Consider the following 19,347-nt stretch of genomic DNA (forward strand, 5'->3'; position numbering starts at 1 on the left):
GGTTTGAGTACTTAGCTTGATGAAAGTTTGATGTCGCCTTGCTGAAATGCTTTCATGTCTGAATCCAGTCGCTTCTCTGAAGCTAAAAAAGCATCAGATAACGATGAGAAATTGTCATTACGGTATGTTCAAAGAATTGTAGAGGTTATTATTTCATTCTGTTTCATGTCCGGGATTTTTCTACCTACTTTTCCTCCTAATGAACCTGGCACGCTGCGCTGCTTTAGTAAAGGTGGAGATCAGAGCCTCCAGTGAGGCTGGATGTTTAAATTCCTCAGAAGAAGGTTGAAAAATGCAAATAATGAAGCTCGTCTGCGCTTCGGTTTCTTGCTGATTTGATGTTATCCAACTGCTAGCAAAGCACGTCGTAAAGGTGCAGCGTGTAACAAAATCACAGAAAATGTTTCAGGTTTCATCGTTGTTGTTCATTTATGCTTATGTCTGTCAGAAAATGGTTTAAATAAAATATTTTCTTCTCTAACCTGCAGTGCAGAAGAAAAAAAACTATTTGACGATACTGCAGTAGCTGTTCTACTAGGGACATGTGGAGCTGGAGGAAATTTGCTATTCTCCATAACTACAATGTTATTGCTATTTAGAGGTTTTAAAATATAGAATAAAACTTCTGAAAAGATGAAAGATGCAGTTTATGGGACATGGATATTTTTGAAAAATATGGGGAAAAAAAGGAATTTCAATGAAATTATTCCATGAAAAATGCATTTGTTATGATATTTAGCATCACTTGTTGGTTATATTTTAACCAACTTTATGAGGAGCCAGTGTGGAAGATCCAAAGAGTGACGGGCTGCAGGTTGGCTTGGATCAAATATTGTTTCTACTGGTATCTAATTACTTAGAATAAACTGGTGTTTTTAGCAATCAAAATGTTTTTTGGAATGTTGCATATATTTGTTTTTTTTTTCCTTCTGTTTTTAGTTGACTTATTAGTTCTTTTTTTTTCTGGTTTATTTTTGTAAAATATGTTTCCACTATTTTACTCCTGTGCTTTCTGTTTTTCTTTATTATCATTAACTTATTGTTTTGAAGATGCACATTACAATGTTTTTTCCACGGCCTGGAGCTACGAGCACTGTAGCTTCATCAGCAGTTGCAGCGCAAGAACCCAAACAAGAAGTTCTGTAATTACATATTCCTGGAAACTTACTATTTGCATGAATGAATATTATGATTGATTAATGATTAATTTGATGCATATTTAGAAAATATAATACATTGTTTTTCCAAAGTAGATTGTTAACCAGTGAATGAATCTCAAACTATCTAACTCAAACTCCTTGTCCACTGCATCCAGTAGCTGTTTTAAATGGTCTAACAGCAGAACAAAGATGTGTCATCAGAAAATGAAAAGCACTTCAACAACTGGAAAAACAAGACACAAGTCATTAATGATATAAAACAAGATCATACCAAGTACAGAACCCTGCTGCACTCCACATGAAAGGTTTAAAGAGTCAGGATCTGTATAATTTACATCTATAAACTGATATCTGCTTTGTAGATAACGTTTGCCAGCCAATTGCACATTTTATAAAAATTTTAAAGTACAGTGGCTTAAAACCTAAGAAAAGGTTTAAGGCTTGAGGGCTTTTCAGACATTTTAATGTTTGCTTAGATTTCTGTTTAGTCAGAAATCTAAGCAGGCCGTTGCACGGCGACGCCGGCCGTTGCACGCTCTAAAACAAGCTTATTTATTGTTGGAGACCTTATCAAACAAACAATCTGCCTTTTTATTCATGTAGCAAGATCCTGCTGAAGATCAGTCCTATGATCATGACAGAGTTAATTATTAAAACCATTTGAATCATTTCACATGTATATTTTTCATGCTTACATAAAACATTTACATCAACACGACATCTGCACAAACCTGAAACTATACACGTACTTCAGCAGTGACTGAAGCTGCAAATCTCTGAGTAAATCTCACATTTTGTCTGCATGCAGCTCCACAGATGTGAGCTGATTTAGACAAACTGGGAATGACTTTGCACATCATTGCTGCAGCTTGGTCTTGCAAAACTATCATTTAAAGTAGCTGATGCTGATCTGATTGCACAAAAAAGAAAAAAAAAAAACTACAGCTGTCAAGTTGTCTGATGAAACTCGGCTGTTTTCGGAGTCTGTTTGAGATATGTTAATCATTTGACACCCGGGCCACGCGTCTTCATTCATATGCATGAAAGGTTTCGTTGAGTTCAAGTTCAGCTTCCGTTCAGCTCTCTCTCCCAAAACCACTTAATTCACATTCATTTACTACTCTGTTTGGGTCCCATTTAATGGGCAGTCTGATCTTTTTTCAAGCTTTTAATTAGTTTACAGCTCATTTACTCCAATGTGTTTTCCTCACTCATTATAAGTTAATTTATAAATGAATCAAATGTTTCTAAATTTCCTTTTCCTCCTACACATCTGCAGCAGATGGATTTTAAACAGCTTTGAGTGCAGGACCTTTTACTTTAGCCAATTTTATGCCCTTTATAGCCATTGGAAATGCATATTTGTGGGTGTCATGAGGGTTATTGATGGATGTTCTCTAAAAAACAATGTTTTGTGCCACTATATGGATTAAAATAGCCATTAACCATTCTCTCTGCATGTTTCACACCTGAAGCCAAATTAATATATGTGAGAATCACTCCACTTGTGAATTGTGAGGCACTGAACAATAAATGTCTTAATTGCAGTCATTTATTATCTCCAGGTGGATGTCATTAGGCTCATATTTACGTGTGATTTGCCGGTGAAAGTCAGAACAGAACCTGACAGCTTACAACGAAGAAAGAAACCCATTAATTGAGATTGGTTTGAGAACGTCAATTCATACGGAGCAGGAAAATGAATTTTTAATGATCTATCCGAGTGTGATGGATTTCATGTGTTAACGTGTTGAATTAAGTGCAATGAGGTGCGACAGTCAACAGGCCGGCGCTGGGAGAGTGTATTGAATTTCTTTACATCTTTATCTTCTTTTCAATAATCACTTCAATCGTCAGCGGTTCCACCGGCTTCACACACTCCAGGCTTCATTTGACCAAAGCTGCTGTTGACCGTCATCCCAGTAAGCCATACTGGCTATGATGCATGCTCCAGTATGGACAAGAACAAGATAGTTTTAGCTTAAAAGTGCAGCTCGTAAAGAAAGCAATTACAGCAACAAAAATATGTAACATCTTTACAAACTGTATTTTATTTTTATTTAATTACTTTACAAAAGCAACAGCTTTTATTTTCTCAGAAGGAACCATTTGGGTCTACTTCCTGTGGGTCCACATCATAGACTGTATATAAAGAGATGTGCGGAGCCTCCGTGACGTCTCCCGTAGGTTTCTGAAGAGCTGAATTGAAGCTCGGTGGAGAGGGCCAAGATGGCGGCTGATGTCTAGACGCTATTCGCAACTTTCCTCAAACTTTTGTCAAACTACAGCATCTACGAAGGCTCTTACAAAAAGTGGTAATGTCAAGTAACTCCCTTTCAAAACGTAAAAGTGAACCTATTCCTGCTATTTCACCAAGAAAACCTTGTGCAAAGAAAGGAAAAATGGAGAGAGATACGGCCGACAGCATCGTGGCGGTGTTGAGGGGCAAGGCAAGGCTGCACAATCTGTAAATCTATCGAGGAACTTAAAACATCTATCAACTTTTTGGCAACTGATGTTCAAGACATTAAAGGTACGCTGAAAGCCACTGGTGAGAGAGTTAGCAAGGCAGAAGAGAAGATAGTGAACCTGGAAAACAAAGTTCAGGAACTATCAAGATACAAACGTAGATGGAACCTGCGTCTGAGAGGGCTTCCAGAGACCGAGGGAGAAGATGTGAGAGCACGACTGATTGAAATATGTGAAACTGTGGCTCCTCAACACAAAGATAAGTTCCAGGATGTGATCGATTCAGTTTACAGGCTTGGTAGGAAAACTCTCCACCAAACGCTTCCCCGCGATATCCTTCTGCAGTTTTCAATGAGGCATTTTGGAGGCACCGTATGGAAGCTGTCCAAAAATTCAGAGTACCTGAAGCAGAGGAAGGTCCGGTTTAAAGAAGACCTTTCTCCTGAGGATCGAGAGCTGCGCAAATGTCTGTGGCCACAGATCATGAAGGCACGAGAGGAGAAGAAGTTAGCTTTCTGCGTTGGAGGAAGAGCCTTTATTGACAACAAAGAGATTCATTGAAAGGCACGACTCAGATCATCGCTTTGGAGTCTGGCTTGTTTTGACTGATTGCTGCAGATTGATCTGGTCTGACCGAAAGACCATCAGCTGCATGTTGGTGAAAATATATGTTCGTGTGAGTTGAATTGAATTCGACGTTTCAATAATCTGGAGTTGCACAGTTTATTATGATGCTAATAATATGCTTTACTCTTGAGGAAAGTTTCATTAGTAATAACTGCTAGTTTCTCTTCATTTCTTTTGTTTTACTTTTCTGAGTTGAAATTTCAGTACTAAAATGTCTTTCTGTTAATGCTCGGGGCTTAAGAGACATTACAAAACGGAAAGCTTTATTTTTATATGCAAAAAAACTTTGATGCAGACTTCTGTTTTGTCCAAGAAAGTCACTCAGTGGAAACTGACTATAATTTCTGGAAATCACAGTGGGGGGGAAGACCTTTGGATGTCGCATGGAAACCAGCATTCGGGAGGAACAATGACTCTTAAATGCAAATCTGGAGGAAAGATTGCTTCTGTTCTTACTGATAAAAATGGACACTTTATATTGTTGACTGTTTATTTATCAAATCAATTTTACTTAGTGGGAAATGTCTACGGGTATAACAATGACAGAGAAAATAAGGAGTTGTTAATGATCCTAAGTTCACATATTAATTCTTCTGTTAAACGTTTCGGGAAGGTAAAAATTATTTTGGGTGGAGACTTTAATGCTACAGTTAATGACGGTATTGATTGATTCCCTGGTAGAAAGAGAAAAAATAGCACTCTAGTTAACTTCATGACTGAAAATGGCTTGATAGATGCATGGCGATCAAATAACCCTAATTGTACAGAATATATCTGGAGTAACAACTCTGGCACCTCCCAGTCAAGAATAGACCTTTGGCTGGTATCAGATTCCATGTTAAACCTACCATATAAGACTGAAATTAACCCAAGCCCTCTAACTGATCAGAAAACCACAATCCTTACTTTAAATTTTTCTTCATGTGATGTGAGGAAAAAACTCACCCCTGGCTACTGGAAATTAAACATTCAGCTTTTAATTAATGAGACATTAAGACTGAAAATAAAGGATTTAATCTTAGAATATTGGAATTTGGCAGAACAAGAAGAATCTTATGGTAAATTTTGGGAGCTCCTAAAATTTGAGTTGCAAAAACTCTTAAGAAAAACTGGTGCGAATCTTAAAAGAGATGGGATGAAAGAGGAAAATGATTTGACGACAGAATTAATCTCTGTCTTCAATTCCACCTGAAAATTTGTCAGAGGTGCATATAAGGAACGGTATAGACAAATTGTGTTTAGATGGAAAGATTATTGATAATCCAAAAGAAATTGCTACGATATGCGAAAATGATTTTAAATCTCTATATGAATCAACACTGTCACTAGAAGATGTTCACCATTTCTTTGGTGCTGTGAGTAATGTCAGCATTATTAGTGAAGGAGATAAATCAATGTGCGACAAACCGATAACTCTTAATGAAGCGAAACGAGCAATTAACAAACTCAAACCAAATAAACCTCCTGGCACAGGTGGCTTATCCTCTGAATTTCTCACACTTCTCAGAGGGAATAGCTCCTTTCCTCCTAAAAGTAGTTCTTGAAAGCTTTGAAACTGGAAAATTTCCTCCCTCTCTTTGCCAAAGTTTAATCACTTTAATTCCAAAACCACATAAAGATAGCTTGTTATTGGATGATTGGCGTCCTGTGTCCATTTTAAACAATGATTACAAAATCCTTGCTATTTGTTTAGCTGAAAAACTAAAGTTAGTTCTAGATAATATCATAGATGAGTCTCAGAATGGATTCATGCCTAACAGGGACATAATTGACAATATTAGATTGGTATTTGACATTCTTGATTACTCCGATTTAATCCAGGATGACAGTTTTATTCTGTTCTTAGATTTCCACAAAGCATTTGACTCTCTGGAACATGAGTTCATGTTTGCAGCACCTGCATTTTTTGGCTTTGGGGAACAGTTTATTAAATCTATAAAAACTCTTTATACTTCTGCAAACAATTAAACTTCCACATGGAAGTACCAAAAGGTTTAATTTGAATAGAGGGATACGTCAAGGGTGTCCAGTTTCTCCGCATCTTTTCTTACTCCCAATGCAAATACTGGCCACTCATATTAAAAACAGGGAGCTAAAAGGTATTTCTGTTGCAGGGAGGGTTGTCACTCTAAGCCAGCTAGCAGATGACACCACCCTTTTTTTACAGGATAAAACCCAAGTAAATTCTTACTGCTTTTTTTTTTTTTTTTTTTTTTTTTTTGTCTTGTCCAGCATTTAGGCAGCAGAATGATGGTCTGGATGTTCTGCTGAGCAAATTTTCTCTGCCAAGGGAAGCTTTATAGATATAATGATCCCCTTGACTTTCTGATTTTTTATTTTATTTCTATGTTTATTTTGTATTGTTGTTTGAATTGTAGAGTTTGTACTGCTGGACCAGAGAGGACAGACGAAAGACAGAAAGAGAAAGGAGAAGAAACACCTCATAAGAAAAGGGAAAGAGATAAAGGGAGAGAAAAGGGAGAGAAAAAAACAACAACTAAAAAATAACCCAAAAACAAAAAGAAAGAAAACAACCTACAGATGTATACATACACACATACAGGCACACACATACATATACACACACATACACACGCATACATACACATACATATACACACACATACACACACATACATATACACACACGTATACACACATAATATATATATACACAAATATATACATATGTACACATATACATATACACACACATACACACACATACATACGTACAAACATATACGCACTTGCCAGTATTAACACATATACATACACATACAAGCCAACTTTAGATCATAGTAACTAAACTATGAATCTAAAAAGTTAAATATAAATGAGAAACAAACAGAAATGAGAAAACTAGCTGCTGTTAGTGAATAAAACTGCAGACGACTCGGTGACTGTGTCACATGCAGAACATGCAGAGTGGAACGTGTTCCGGAAAAGGTGATCATGCCAGTGTGACCCCTCCCACACAAAGGCAAGAGGCACGCCAGGAGTACCCCCGAGGGGCCATCGGCAGCCATCCCCAGGCGCAGACCCCAACCGCCCCACCCCGGAGCCAGCCATGCACCGACCCAGGAGGAGGCAGAGGGGGGTCCCAGCCAGAGTCCCCCGCAGTCAGGGGGAACAGGCGCCAGCAGGCCCGGACCAGCGAGGACCGGCCCCGCCGGGCACCTTACTGCTTTTTCTAAAGCTTCTGGCCTGAAACTAAACATGTCGAAGTGTGACTTGTTCTCCATTAAACCATGCAATGAAATAGAAGTTTCAGGAATTCCCATAAAATCTAAAGTTAAATACCTGAGAATTTTCAAAGATGAAAACTTGAGGACTAGTGAAAACTTTAATCCCCTAATAACAACTATTAAACAAAAATTTGATCTGTGGATCCAGAGGGATCTTCGTATAACTGGCCGTGTCCTGCTGTCTAAAGCTGAAGGCTCGTCCAGACTCGTGTCTGCCAGCTCTGCATTAAATGTCCCAAAAGATGTGTGCTCGACTGCTGACAAAACTCTTTTTAATTTCATCTGGAAAAGAAAAGTCCATCAAATCCGCAAGAATGTATTGATTAATGATTTAAACTCTGGTGGTTTTAATGCTTTAGATTTTTACACACTACATTCTTCCTTTAAAATAAAATGGATCAAAAGGTATTTGTTAAATCCAAAGTCATTATCGACTTATCTCCCATCACGTTTTTGAACCCTTAGGTGATCTTAACTTTCTATTAAGGTGCAATTACAACATAGATAAAATACCCATTAAATTATCCAACCTCAACAGGCAAATGCTTCTTTCCTGGTCTCTAGTATACAAACATAACTTTTCTCCACACTCTTATTACATCTGGAATAATCAGGATATCTGTTTTAAACACAAGTCTCTGTATTTAAAAACATGGGTGGGACATGGGATTCTGCTTGTTAATCAGTTGCTTAATAGGGATGGTCATTTACTTACATATTGTGAGTTTCTTGAAAAATTCCATTTTCCTGTTTCTCCTAGAGAATTTACCGTTGTTAATGATGCCGATCCCTCAGGAAGCAAACATCTGGTCTCATCTGCACCTAGAACTGCTCCACCTGATGCTCTGCCACCACTTTTTACTGGGAACTCAGAGCCCTTAGTACAAAAACTAATAACAAATGCATTAGAGAATTAATTCAAAGAGATGTGAGTTGTAAACCTGCCTCTGTTTTTATCTGGAATAATGAATATCCTGATATAAACTGGAAAAATGTCTGGTCCCTTCCCAGACTATTTTTTATTACCAACAAAGTGCAAGAAGTGTCACTGAAAATTCTACACAGGTGCTATCCAGTTAATGTTTTTCTGGCAAACATCCATAAAATGTTGTAAATCTCTGCTCCTTCTGTCAACAAGCAGATGAAACTATACGTCATCTTTTCTGGGAGTGCTCCTGTTGTCAAGTCTTCTGGAATGATGTGAATCTGTACCTCAGTAGGAAGCTGGAGTATCAAGTTAGAAAGAAGCCTGATTATGTTTTATTTGGGTGTTTTAGTTTTCACCTTCCACACAAAATAAGATTTGTAATTAACCTCTTCACTCTACTTGCTAGATTTCACATACATTGTTGTAAATTTGCTAAGCAAAAACCAAATATGTTGGTTTTCCTATGTTATGTCCATATGTACATGAAGTCATTGAAATTTTGCACTAATTCTAAAGCTGTGAAAACCAGAATGATCTATGATGCTGCCCCTGAGCTTGAGTTGTGAGTTATGGAATTCTCCTGTATATCTGTTGTATTGTATTGTAAATACATTTCAATTAAAAAAAAAACAAAAAAAAGAATTGAAGCTCGGTGGGCGGTTCCTACCATCGCCATCTTGGCAGGGGCACACATGTCCTCAGTCCCGGAAAATACAAAAATGGGCAAAGAGGTGGAGCTGAGAGGGGGGCTGTGAGCGTCATGATGGATGATTGACATCGAGCGAACTCCGAGCTTTCTGTAGCTAAGAGCTAACCGCGCTAACCTGGAGATAACAGGAGCTAACCAGCTAACGGAGGTAAGCGGGCTAAAGCTAAGTCACGTTGTTAACCGGCTAAAAACCACAGTTGTTCTACGTTCTTCTGACTTGAAGTGGGAGATTGGGTACCTGTCAATCAAAAGGACACGCCCCTAAATATGCCGAATTTGGAGATTAAATTACTTATAAACGGGCGAGTTAGAAAAAAATTCACTCCCCCCCACAGTTGTCATGAAGGTAAACCTGACCTATTAAACCGAAAATGGATTTTTGTACCATTTTTGTTTATTTCTGCTGTAAACGTGTTTATTTCTGCTGTAAACGTGTTTATTTCTGCTGTGAAGTTGGTCTTTTTAACATGGGAGTCTATGGGGATTCGCTGTTTTGCAGCCCCTAGTGGATGAAGGGATAACTGCAGTTGTATGCACTTCCGTATAGGCATCACTTTTTACCACCAAAGGCTCCGTCCATCTTTCTTATACAGTCTATGGTCCACATACATGGCCGTTGCTATATTTGTTCCATGTTTATTACGGTGTCTCTAAATAGACAAACAACCCTCTGAGCTTTAAAACTGTGTGTAAAAATTAATGTTACTAGCTCGGCTTGATGATAGTGACATTTATTATGCAGATTCCTGGAATTGATGTAGCCTAGCAGCATCCTGAGGCTGAGAAACCACACTTCATTTTTTTTCCTCCTGGGACGCTGCGTTTAGGGTCGCTGTGAGTTCCGCATCACATGCCAGGAACTGGATATCAACACTGGCAGCTTTGAACATGCTCGGTGGCTGATTAATAAAAAAAAGCTTGAGGGGACATTATTGGAGGAAGAAAAAGCAAGAGAAAGTGCCAGAAGGTGCGTTTTCATTACACTTAGAATTGCGCAAAAATTAAATTTAATCAAAAAGATGCTAATAGAAACACCAACATTTTTAAAAATGTCATCATGCACTTCATGAGGATCACGGCTTGTGCCAGTTAACCAGGTAGTGTGGTTTCAGAGTTTTTAACCTGCTGTGAAGGTTTTGCTTTGGCTTTTTAAAGCCCCTCATTTCTCTAATCTGTAACAGTTTGCTGTTATCAAGGATGGTGGTTCTATTTTTCTCTTTAATTGTGAAAAGAGTTCCGTCTCCTCCGTGTAGCCGTACTACGCCAGCTTTACTTTAAAGTGGAACTATTATGTGCATTTTAGGCTAATTTTTATTTCTGAGACCAGAAGGGCTGGGATTGATGGAGTTATTGTCACAAATGGCTTTATTTACTTCAGACCGACCCTCTCCGTAGGCTGTCAGATCAGCCTGTGGGCAAAACGAGTGGATTGAGACTCTTCCGCATTAAGCCCCGCCTCCCGCCACTGCACTACATCGGGAGCGCGCACCGCACCTGCTTTCACCGTCATTGTAACATCTCATAAACAGAAGGATTAGGCTCATATGAACTCAATAAAAAAAACAAAATACAATGTCAACACATAGCATGCAGCCCTACATGTTGGAACCTGAATCAGAGCCTGAAAACGAAGTGGAAAACAGCAACCCACAGCAACGAATGCAGCAGGATGTCTCTCTTTGGTAAACTCACCAGCCATCGTTGGAAATAACTTTATCCAACATTTTCCACCCGCCTGATGTATTTGTACATGCCCTTGTTAACCAGTAGAAGGTAACCAATCACCGAACCTTATCCCCCGGGACGTCACAAGGATTTCCAAGTTGAAAAAACTCTCTAAAACGACACGTTTTTTGTCGCCATGGAAACCGAACAGAAAGAGTGCTGGAACTCAAACTCAAACATGCGTTTAGGTGATAAAAAACAGTGCCGTTCACATGTCTGATGAGGATTCAACACTGTAACACTGTAACCCCACTACATTATGTCCAGCAACATGTAAATGTGTTCCCATTTCACTTTTATGATGTAATTCAGCATCGAGACATTTGAAAACCACCTCATGAGAGTGAAAACCTTTCAGCGATAGTCGAGTGTCTTTACTTTTTAATTTAGACATTTCCATTACCAGTTTATTGTTTGTGAAGTTTAAGTTTTGTGCTGTTCTCAGGATGATATAAAACACAGCTTGTGTAACATATTTGTTTGACACAGCCAGCTCCAGGGCCTCCACAGTTCCCAGCACAGAGCCGGTTTTATATTCAGCTTGTTTGAGTAACTGGATTTGATGCTGCAGCCCCAACAGATGACACAAAACAAACTGCACTCTCATGCAGACTCTGATGATATCTTGCTGCAGAAAATGAATGATTTAAGGCTTCTTGAGTTTGTTGTTCTCTCTTCTTTGGGATTATTGGAGCATCGCTCGAGCGAGAATTTACTGAGTAAGAGTTTAGTAGTTTATTTTACCTTGAAGTAAAACACTGAACGGTATTAAAAGACACCCACAAGCTTTAAACATTTCCCTAAAAAGGAACAAATTTATGAAACAAACATGCATGTTAAAAAGTAAAGACTAATAAAAGTTTGACTAATAAATGGCAGAGTGTTTCTCCAACGAGGCAGAAGAACAATTTCAGACTAATTTGTTCTACATTAAAGCCAACATTCGCCGAGCGGTGGAGGCGAGGACCCAAACGCAGAACAGGAGACAAGAGGTACAAAGAACGAGGCGGGTAGCTGGATCAGACTCTGAATTTAACAAACAAAAAGACAACATGGGGACTACAAATAAACTGGGAAGTGACAGCTGAAACCAAGTAGCACACACACACACCAAGACACAGGTGGGATGGATAAGCTAAACAAACCCAGGTGAACAGGAAACAAGGGAAACATAAAATAAAAAAAATTTAAAAAAACAGAACTTTGTGTCCAAATCACCTTTACTGGTCTGTTTGAGCCTGAGCTCAGCAGCTGGTGTCATGTAATACTTAGTGGAGGAAAAAAGACCAATGTAAGAATGTCAACATAGTTTTGGACACCTTTAAGCACTAAGCTAACTGTTGCAACGCTTCATTTTTCCTCTCTACTCTTTAGTCTACAAGCCAGTCAGCTGTCCGACTGTCTCAGGTTGTGGACGTATGCGTGTAAAATAGTTCTAATCAAACCAGGAAGGCAAGAATATTTTATTCTTATAGCACATCTACAAGACAATTAAAACATGATTTACATAAAATCATTAGGAGCATTACAGCTGAGTGTGGGTGGCTTTAAAGCAAACTTTAAGAAGAAATTCAGGAAGTTAAAGAAAAAGTAGAAAAAAATACATGAAATAAAACCATACAGTGGTTTATAACTAGCAGCAGGTTTAACAGGCAGTGTGAAGATCTGAGGACTGGAGTTCTATGATCCAGTTTCCTGGTCTAAGTGAGGACTGGATCAGCGTTCTGGACTAACTGCAGCAGTGTGATGAACTTTAGGGAGACCTGTAAGGACAGCGTTCCAGTAGTCTGCTAAAGATGCGCACAGAAATCCAGTTGAGTCATCAGTCCTTTAATCCTCCAGATGTTCTTTATATGATAAAAGTCTAACATCAAACCAGCCTTGATTTGATGCAGAAGTTCAGTTCAGTCCAGGACTAGACCCAGACTTCTGGCTTTGTCTTTAGTTTTTAACGTAGCCGTCTGAAGATGATTGCTAACTTTTCATCTTTCTTCTTTGGCTCCAAAAATGTCATTGTTGATATCATTTAACTGGAGAAAGTCTTCAATCTGATCAATGCATCTGGTCAGAGTTTGGAGGGGATTACAGTCTCATTGTGAGATGGCTTTTGTGTGTCACTGTGCAATATATTTTGTTTTTTTACATAATTTGAGTCAGTGGGCGCATGCAGTTGTCAAACAGCAGGGGCCCCAAAATGGAGCCTTGTGGAACTCCACAGGTCATTTCAGTTCACTACAATTAATAGTCAAACTAAAGACAGTCTTTTAAACAGAACTCAAAACTTTGAGCGGAAGGAGGAGGTCAAGGTTTGATGCCACTGAAGTGGACCTGAGCTGAATATCTGCATGTAAAGACATGATGAAACATGTTGCTGCACTAGTAGCATAAACCAGCAGAACCCCCGACCTTTGTCGCTGCACCGCAACACTTCTCACAATACATCCGACATGTCAGTCCATTTCTTCCATCACTTCATGTGGTTTTGTCTCCTCTGTAAGAAAATGAATGTTTAAACCAATGCCAATGTTGACAGGAGATGATCATGTTTAGCACTTGTCTCAGTGCTAGCTCGTTTCCACATGTTTTCCTTGCAAAGTGTCACAAATCAGAGTTCTCTGGAATAAATCCTGGTGCCTGGACTGGCAACCTGTCCAGGTGTACCTGCCTCTCACCCAGTGATTGCTGGGCAAGGCTCCAGCTTCCCACAACCCTGAGTCAGAATATGCAGTTAAGAAAATGGATGAATGGATCCAATACCTTTGTTGATACGACTGAAAAGGCAAGAGGTTCATTTCTTGCTTCATTATCGTCTCAACAATGACTTATCTTTGCTTTGAATAAGCTGAATATATTTTTACCCCTGTAAAACTTTCTAGAAAAAAGTCTGTTTTAACTGGTTTTTGCCCTGCGATGGACTGGTGAGCTGTCCAGGGTGTACCCCGCCTCTCGCCCACAGACTGCTGGGATAGGCTCCAGCTTCCCCGCGATGCTTCGTTGGATTAAGCTGTTCGGACAATGAATGAATATATGAATGAATGAATGAATGAACTGGTTTTTGTTATATTGTGAAGGACCTGTGTAAAAATACAATGATATTGTTTTAAAAAAATGTAAAAGCTAAAAGAGGCTCTCAAGTAAGAAGTAGCTATTAGTAAATGTAGGAAAGGATTGTGCCCAAGGATTTTTTATTAAGGTTTTCCATTAAAAAAAAAAAAAAGTTCTGCCTCTTGTGACCTTCAGTGTATTTGTGTTTAAGGAAGCGAAGTGTGTCAGGAAGTGATGAAGTGGTAAATTAAAACCCTTGAAAAGCAGGAACATTGTGCCATTCATCTCTTAACAACAGAGCCTAAATGTCTTGCAAGGTTTTTTGGTGAGGGATGGGATGTATAATATATTTCCTTCTGGAAGATTTAAGGTCAAAAATAAAAAAGTTATTTTAATTTTTGCATATTTCAAACATTTTTCAGCCAAACTGTTTTTCCTCAGTTGTTTTCTGTCCCTCCATTTCATGCTTTTTAATTCATTCATCATCCATTTTCTGTGTTTTAATTCTCAGCCCTCTGCACTCTAATCACAGCTGTGAACATTAATTTCTGCTTTGTTATAACGTGCATAATTACCTGCTTTATCACCACTAACATCAGCGAGAAGCGAACATGCTGCAGGAGAGAATGGGATATGCATGACTTGCTCTGAGCTGTCCGATAGCAAATGTTGCATTTTGGTCTCCCCTTTTTATTCCTTTTCCCTCATTTATTTATTTTGTGTATGTAATGAATGTAACTGTGTGTTTGTTCTTTTTCATTTGTAACTTGAATGAAACCAAAGAGGGACAAGCAGGTTCATTCTATGTGCATGTGCTTTCCCTCTAGACTCTGGCTGCCCTAACGAGAAATTCGATAAATCTGCTTCCAAACCATCTCGCACAAGCTTTGCATGTCCACTCTGGTCCTGAGGAAATTAACAAGCGAATAGAGAGCGCCATCGACTTACGGAGTGGCGATAAGTTGAGAAGAGAGCATATCAAGCCTTTCTCACTGATGTTTAAAGACTCCAGCCTGGAAGAGAAGGTAGCTGGGGTTTTAGACAGATAACTGTTTTATTTTCCCCCCTTTTCTCTCTCCCCTCATCATACCTATTTTAGATGAAGATTTCCAGATTCCAGACAAGGACTAATGAGTCTTATGAGTAAGCTAAAGGCACTTCAGAAACTCATCTTTAAAATACTGGAAGTTTGTTTGACCATATTCACACGAGTCTCTGCAACATCAAACACATGCAGCTTATGCAACTGACGATGTTTGTGGTATTTTTATATATAAAGCTAGTCATACTGAATTAATGTTTTTGTTTAATGCAGAACTTTTCATTTATACGGAATCTCAGGTGTGCCACGACAATAAACTTCAATCTCATTTTCTTTAGACGGTTCATTGAAAGTTCTGATATTCAGCTATTCTGTTGCATTTTATTGCTACAGTTTGTGAAGGACATCAACCAAATGCAGCTCAATGAGGCAGGTGCAGGAATTCTAGGCTCAATGAAAGAAATAAAACCCAAATAGGACTTGGGAAACTTAAATAGAAATGTTTATAGAAGGACAGCAGAGGAAAATGACAACGATCTGAAACCAAGGGGTATAAATACACTGAAGACCGCTAACAAGAACCAGGTGAAGCGAGTTAGCTAATTAAATCAGGTGAGCTGACGAGCCGGGAGTCAAAGGGAACACACACAAGAGGACTAACGTCAAAATAAAACAGAAAGACAGACTCACATTAACCAGATAAAAAGAATATAAAAACGTGAAAGTTGAGTAGTTTAATATTACGCTTCTAGGGACATTATAAACTGGTTCATGTCCCTCTCTGCTGTGCTCAAGCTTTGCCTCCAAAGCGTCTCTCAGCATCGGGGTCTGTCATGTACAATTAGGTCAGTAACCACGGCAACAGTGGAACTAATATTGTATTTACATCACATTCATAATTTTTACTGTGGTGGAAGATGAAGAGGTGGTCAACCAATCGCAGTTCAGACCAGAGGGCATGCACCAAACATGTCGGTCATGGCTGGAAAATGGCGTACGTTTGCAGTTTCTTCCAGTTATTCAAATGACAAAACAATATTCTGGAGTTAGTTGAGTATTCCCTGTAAAGTCATAAAAAAAGAGTAAGTGAGACAAATATTTTACAGAAAATGTTGAGAAAAGGTGTCTTTCAAAGCTTTTCTTTGGCAAAGCCAAAGTTAGCAGCTTGGTTAACCCTTTAAAGCCAACCCAGGAAAAATGAGGAGAAAAAGTCTGTTTATCTGAAATCTTTATTTGGCAACAAAATGTTAAAATAAAATATAAATAATTTCTGTATAGATTGACAATTTATTGCCATCTGATACATCTTCTGGCTCCTGGTATCCACCGGGGGCAAAAGACACGGAGCATATCAGATTAGGTCAAAACCCTTTTGTTTTTTCCATAAAGTGATGCAAACGGTGTTAGCATCACAAGGTAAATTACTTTACTTCCATAGCCTGGGGTCTTATGTTAGCTTCTGCTATGTTGTTTTAAGTTAAAGCTGCTGAAGCTGAAGATGACAGCTGCTCAGCAGAAAGACGATAATGAACACTAAAGCTGGGCTAATTTTAACTTCACCTTATCTTTCGTGCCTCATTCACCTGAATTTCTTTGCAGTTTTTTTTTTTTTTTTTATGACGAAGACAACATAAACAGGGCCCCTAACACAAAACATAAAAATAGCTACAAAAGTCAGAATATAAATAAATGAAAGGCAGCAGTATCAGCATTGCCCAAGTAAGGTTTTGAGGAGCAATTTACTCAGTGAAGACTAAATTGAAAGCGATCGAGTGCAATCACGACTAAACGGTAGTGGCAGACAGGAGTCTGAGCATCCTGGAACAAGCTGTTCTTTAGCCTGGTGGTCTTCACTCAGATGCCACGAAGGAATCAAATCGCAAAGTTTTTTATCCATCTGAAGGACCAAGTTATGCTCAAACTTTTTCATGTTTGGACAATTAAAAACTTGCTAGATGCGCCAGATCGAGTTATATACTGAACTGACGGGTATTTCTCTAAATCAAAGCTCAAATCCTCGATAAGAAGTGAGGCGCAGCATCAGGGGTGTCAAACTTAAGTCCTAGTGGGCCGCAAAATTGCAGGCTTTCATTGTTTACCTGCTCCAACACGCTTGGCTGACATACCCCGGTCATTGTGAAGAAGTATCCAAGAAGCTATTGGATCAGTTTGGTTTGTATCATGTGTGTTGGAGCAGAGAAACAACTAAAATCTGCAGGACATTGGCTCTAGAAGCCTGGAGTGCGTCACCACTGATGTCTTAGATTTAAAACACTTGTAAAACGTTTGTTTGACTCCCACCTCATTCTCATGCGGAAGTCATGTGATTCAACACGCAACTGACCGAGGCTGGAGACGTCCCACAGCTCTGATTGGTTGGTTTCACAAGACTCGGCGTATCATGACACACCAATCAGCATCAAGAGGAACCTAAATCTGTTCTTTTGTTTTTTGTCCTCAGAGCAGGGATCAATAAATCTGTGTCCTGCAGGTTTTCAATGTGTCCCTGCTGCAACAGAACTGACTCCAATTGTGAGTCGTTGTGGAGAACTTCACAGTCTGTTGGATTTATTGAATTTGAGTCTGTTGTGTTGGAGCAGGGAAACACAGAAAGCCTAAGAAGTCTGGATTTAGTGATCCATCTGTCATTCCAGGTACCTGGGTCTCCTTTACTGGATTAGGGCTTCTCCTCTCCAGTTTAGGGAGGCTGTTGCATGTTTAATTTTTAATTATTAATGTAGAAGTCACTTCCAATAAAATGTTTAAAATTGCAGTGGCACACTTCAGAGTCTGTCATCACTTCAAGAAGTTAACAATGAGTGCTAAAGCTACTTCACTAGCTAACATATTCATTTATTTCATTACTGCAAATAGTCGAAACACCAACTTAGTTTTAACCAAACCATGACTCATGCTTGGTTTCTGAGCAATAAAAGTCAGACATTGATGTTTAGCAATGCTGATTTCTTTTGCCAGAAATGCAGTACTCCCTTCAGTTTACTCATGACCTAAAGTCCATGTCAAGGACCTGGTAGTTTTACAGTCATGTAGAAAAAGTTGACCTGTTTTCTTTCCTTTCATATTTATTGAAGGACACTGCTTTCACTAAAGAACAGAAATTGATTTTTTTCTTGCTTTTATGTCCTGAAACGACTTAATGACTCAACATCTCAGGGTTATGAAGCTTTTATTTGTGTTTTTTTCTGTCATTTAGAGTTAAGAGCTAACTAATTATTACTTTACTGTCAGCAGTCAAAATATTCCACATTAGTAATATCTTGTGTTGGAGTCCCTAAATAATCAACTTTAAAGAAACTTAAGGAAAATAAACTGACATTTAAGGGGTTATTTGCAATCTTTAAAGCTTATTAAGTTAGGTACACACCAGTATACACATGCTGTAAATTCAAAGCTGCAATCGGTCATGTGCACAAGCTGTTCCCATAGCAACGTATTGTAGCGAAGTACTTGTTTTATGTTGGTACAGCCATGGATATTTTCTGTATAGTCATATGGGATGAAATCGTAACAGTGAGATGTTGAAGTCATCTTTATAAGGAAATTTCAGAATATTGTTTTCTTTAGTGAATGCAGTGCACTTCGTAGCTTTGAGCCCCTTTCTCCATGTATTTTTATTCCATGAAAAAAGCTCCCCGATACCTTTCAGTTGACCCACATTGGCTCCCCCCCTCTTTGTGTTTTGCTTTAGATATCATGACCACTCTAAAAACTTTTCCAAAACCTTTATTTATGTTTTTATTTCTTTATTTTGTTACCATTTAAACCTATTCAGTAAATGTGCAGTGATTTGCTGTTGGCCTCCCTCATCTCTTTTTTATTCTACTTTTTTATATCTTTGTCTTATTTTCTGCCAAAGTTGTGACAAAACGTGAAGCATCCTCTTGCTAATTTCCCAGCACCCTCTGAGAAAGAGACAGCGAGGTCGGGGCAGCGGGGGTCACTGGGATGGGAAGTTGGAGACTGAGATGAGTCAGGGAGTTCACTTTAGAAGTCGTCACCGCCCCCTCAAAACAAATGTTTGCAATAACTCCTTTAAGAGCTATAAAACTATATTTTTCAGAAAGTAAAGTTGAGGTTAGGTGGGTAGAGATTTTCTTGCAGGAAGGATATTGTTTGACTTTGCTTTACGTTTATGTTTTTATGCAATAATACTGTTTTATGTGTCAGCAGGACATCTCAGTGGAATTTCAGTATTTTCTTAATATGTTCTTTTTAATTCTTTATAACAATAATTCTTGCACTTTTAATCAAGAGTCCACTTGCAGGTCAGTGCTCTCAGAAACAAAAAAAGGGACTGTGTTTACTTTTTTAATGGTTTGTTAAAACATTGAAGTACATCTTTATAATCTCTTGGAGAAAAACAAGTTTTAATC

General features: G+C 38.6%; 1 protein-coding gene across 1 annotated transcript in view; it reads left to right on the plus strand.

Annotated features, from left to right (window-relative positions):
* Window positions 1-19,347, plus strand: part of adcy8 (adenylate cyclase 8 (brain)) — a gene marked incomplete at both ends in the record, with an annotated part of 149,897 nt that overhangs the window by 83,370 nt on the left and 47,180 nt on the right. The window contains one exon of the mRNA XM_079244347.1: window positions 14,739-14,936. Within this exon, the coding sequence (XP_079100473.1) occupies window positions 14,739-14,936 (198 nt within the window). The remainder of the gene's footprint in view (window positions 1-14,738; window positions 14,937-19,347) is intronic.

Source organism: Telmatherina bonti (assembly GCF_933228915.1).
Source record: "Telmatherina bonti genome assembly, chromosome: 7".
In the NCBI taxonomy this organism is placed as follows: Eukaryota; Metazoa; Chordata; class Actinopteri; order Atheriniformes; family Telmatherinidae; genus Telmatherina; species Telmatherina bonti.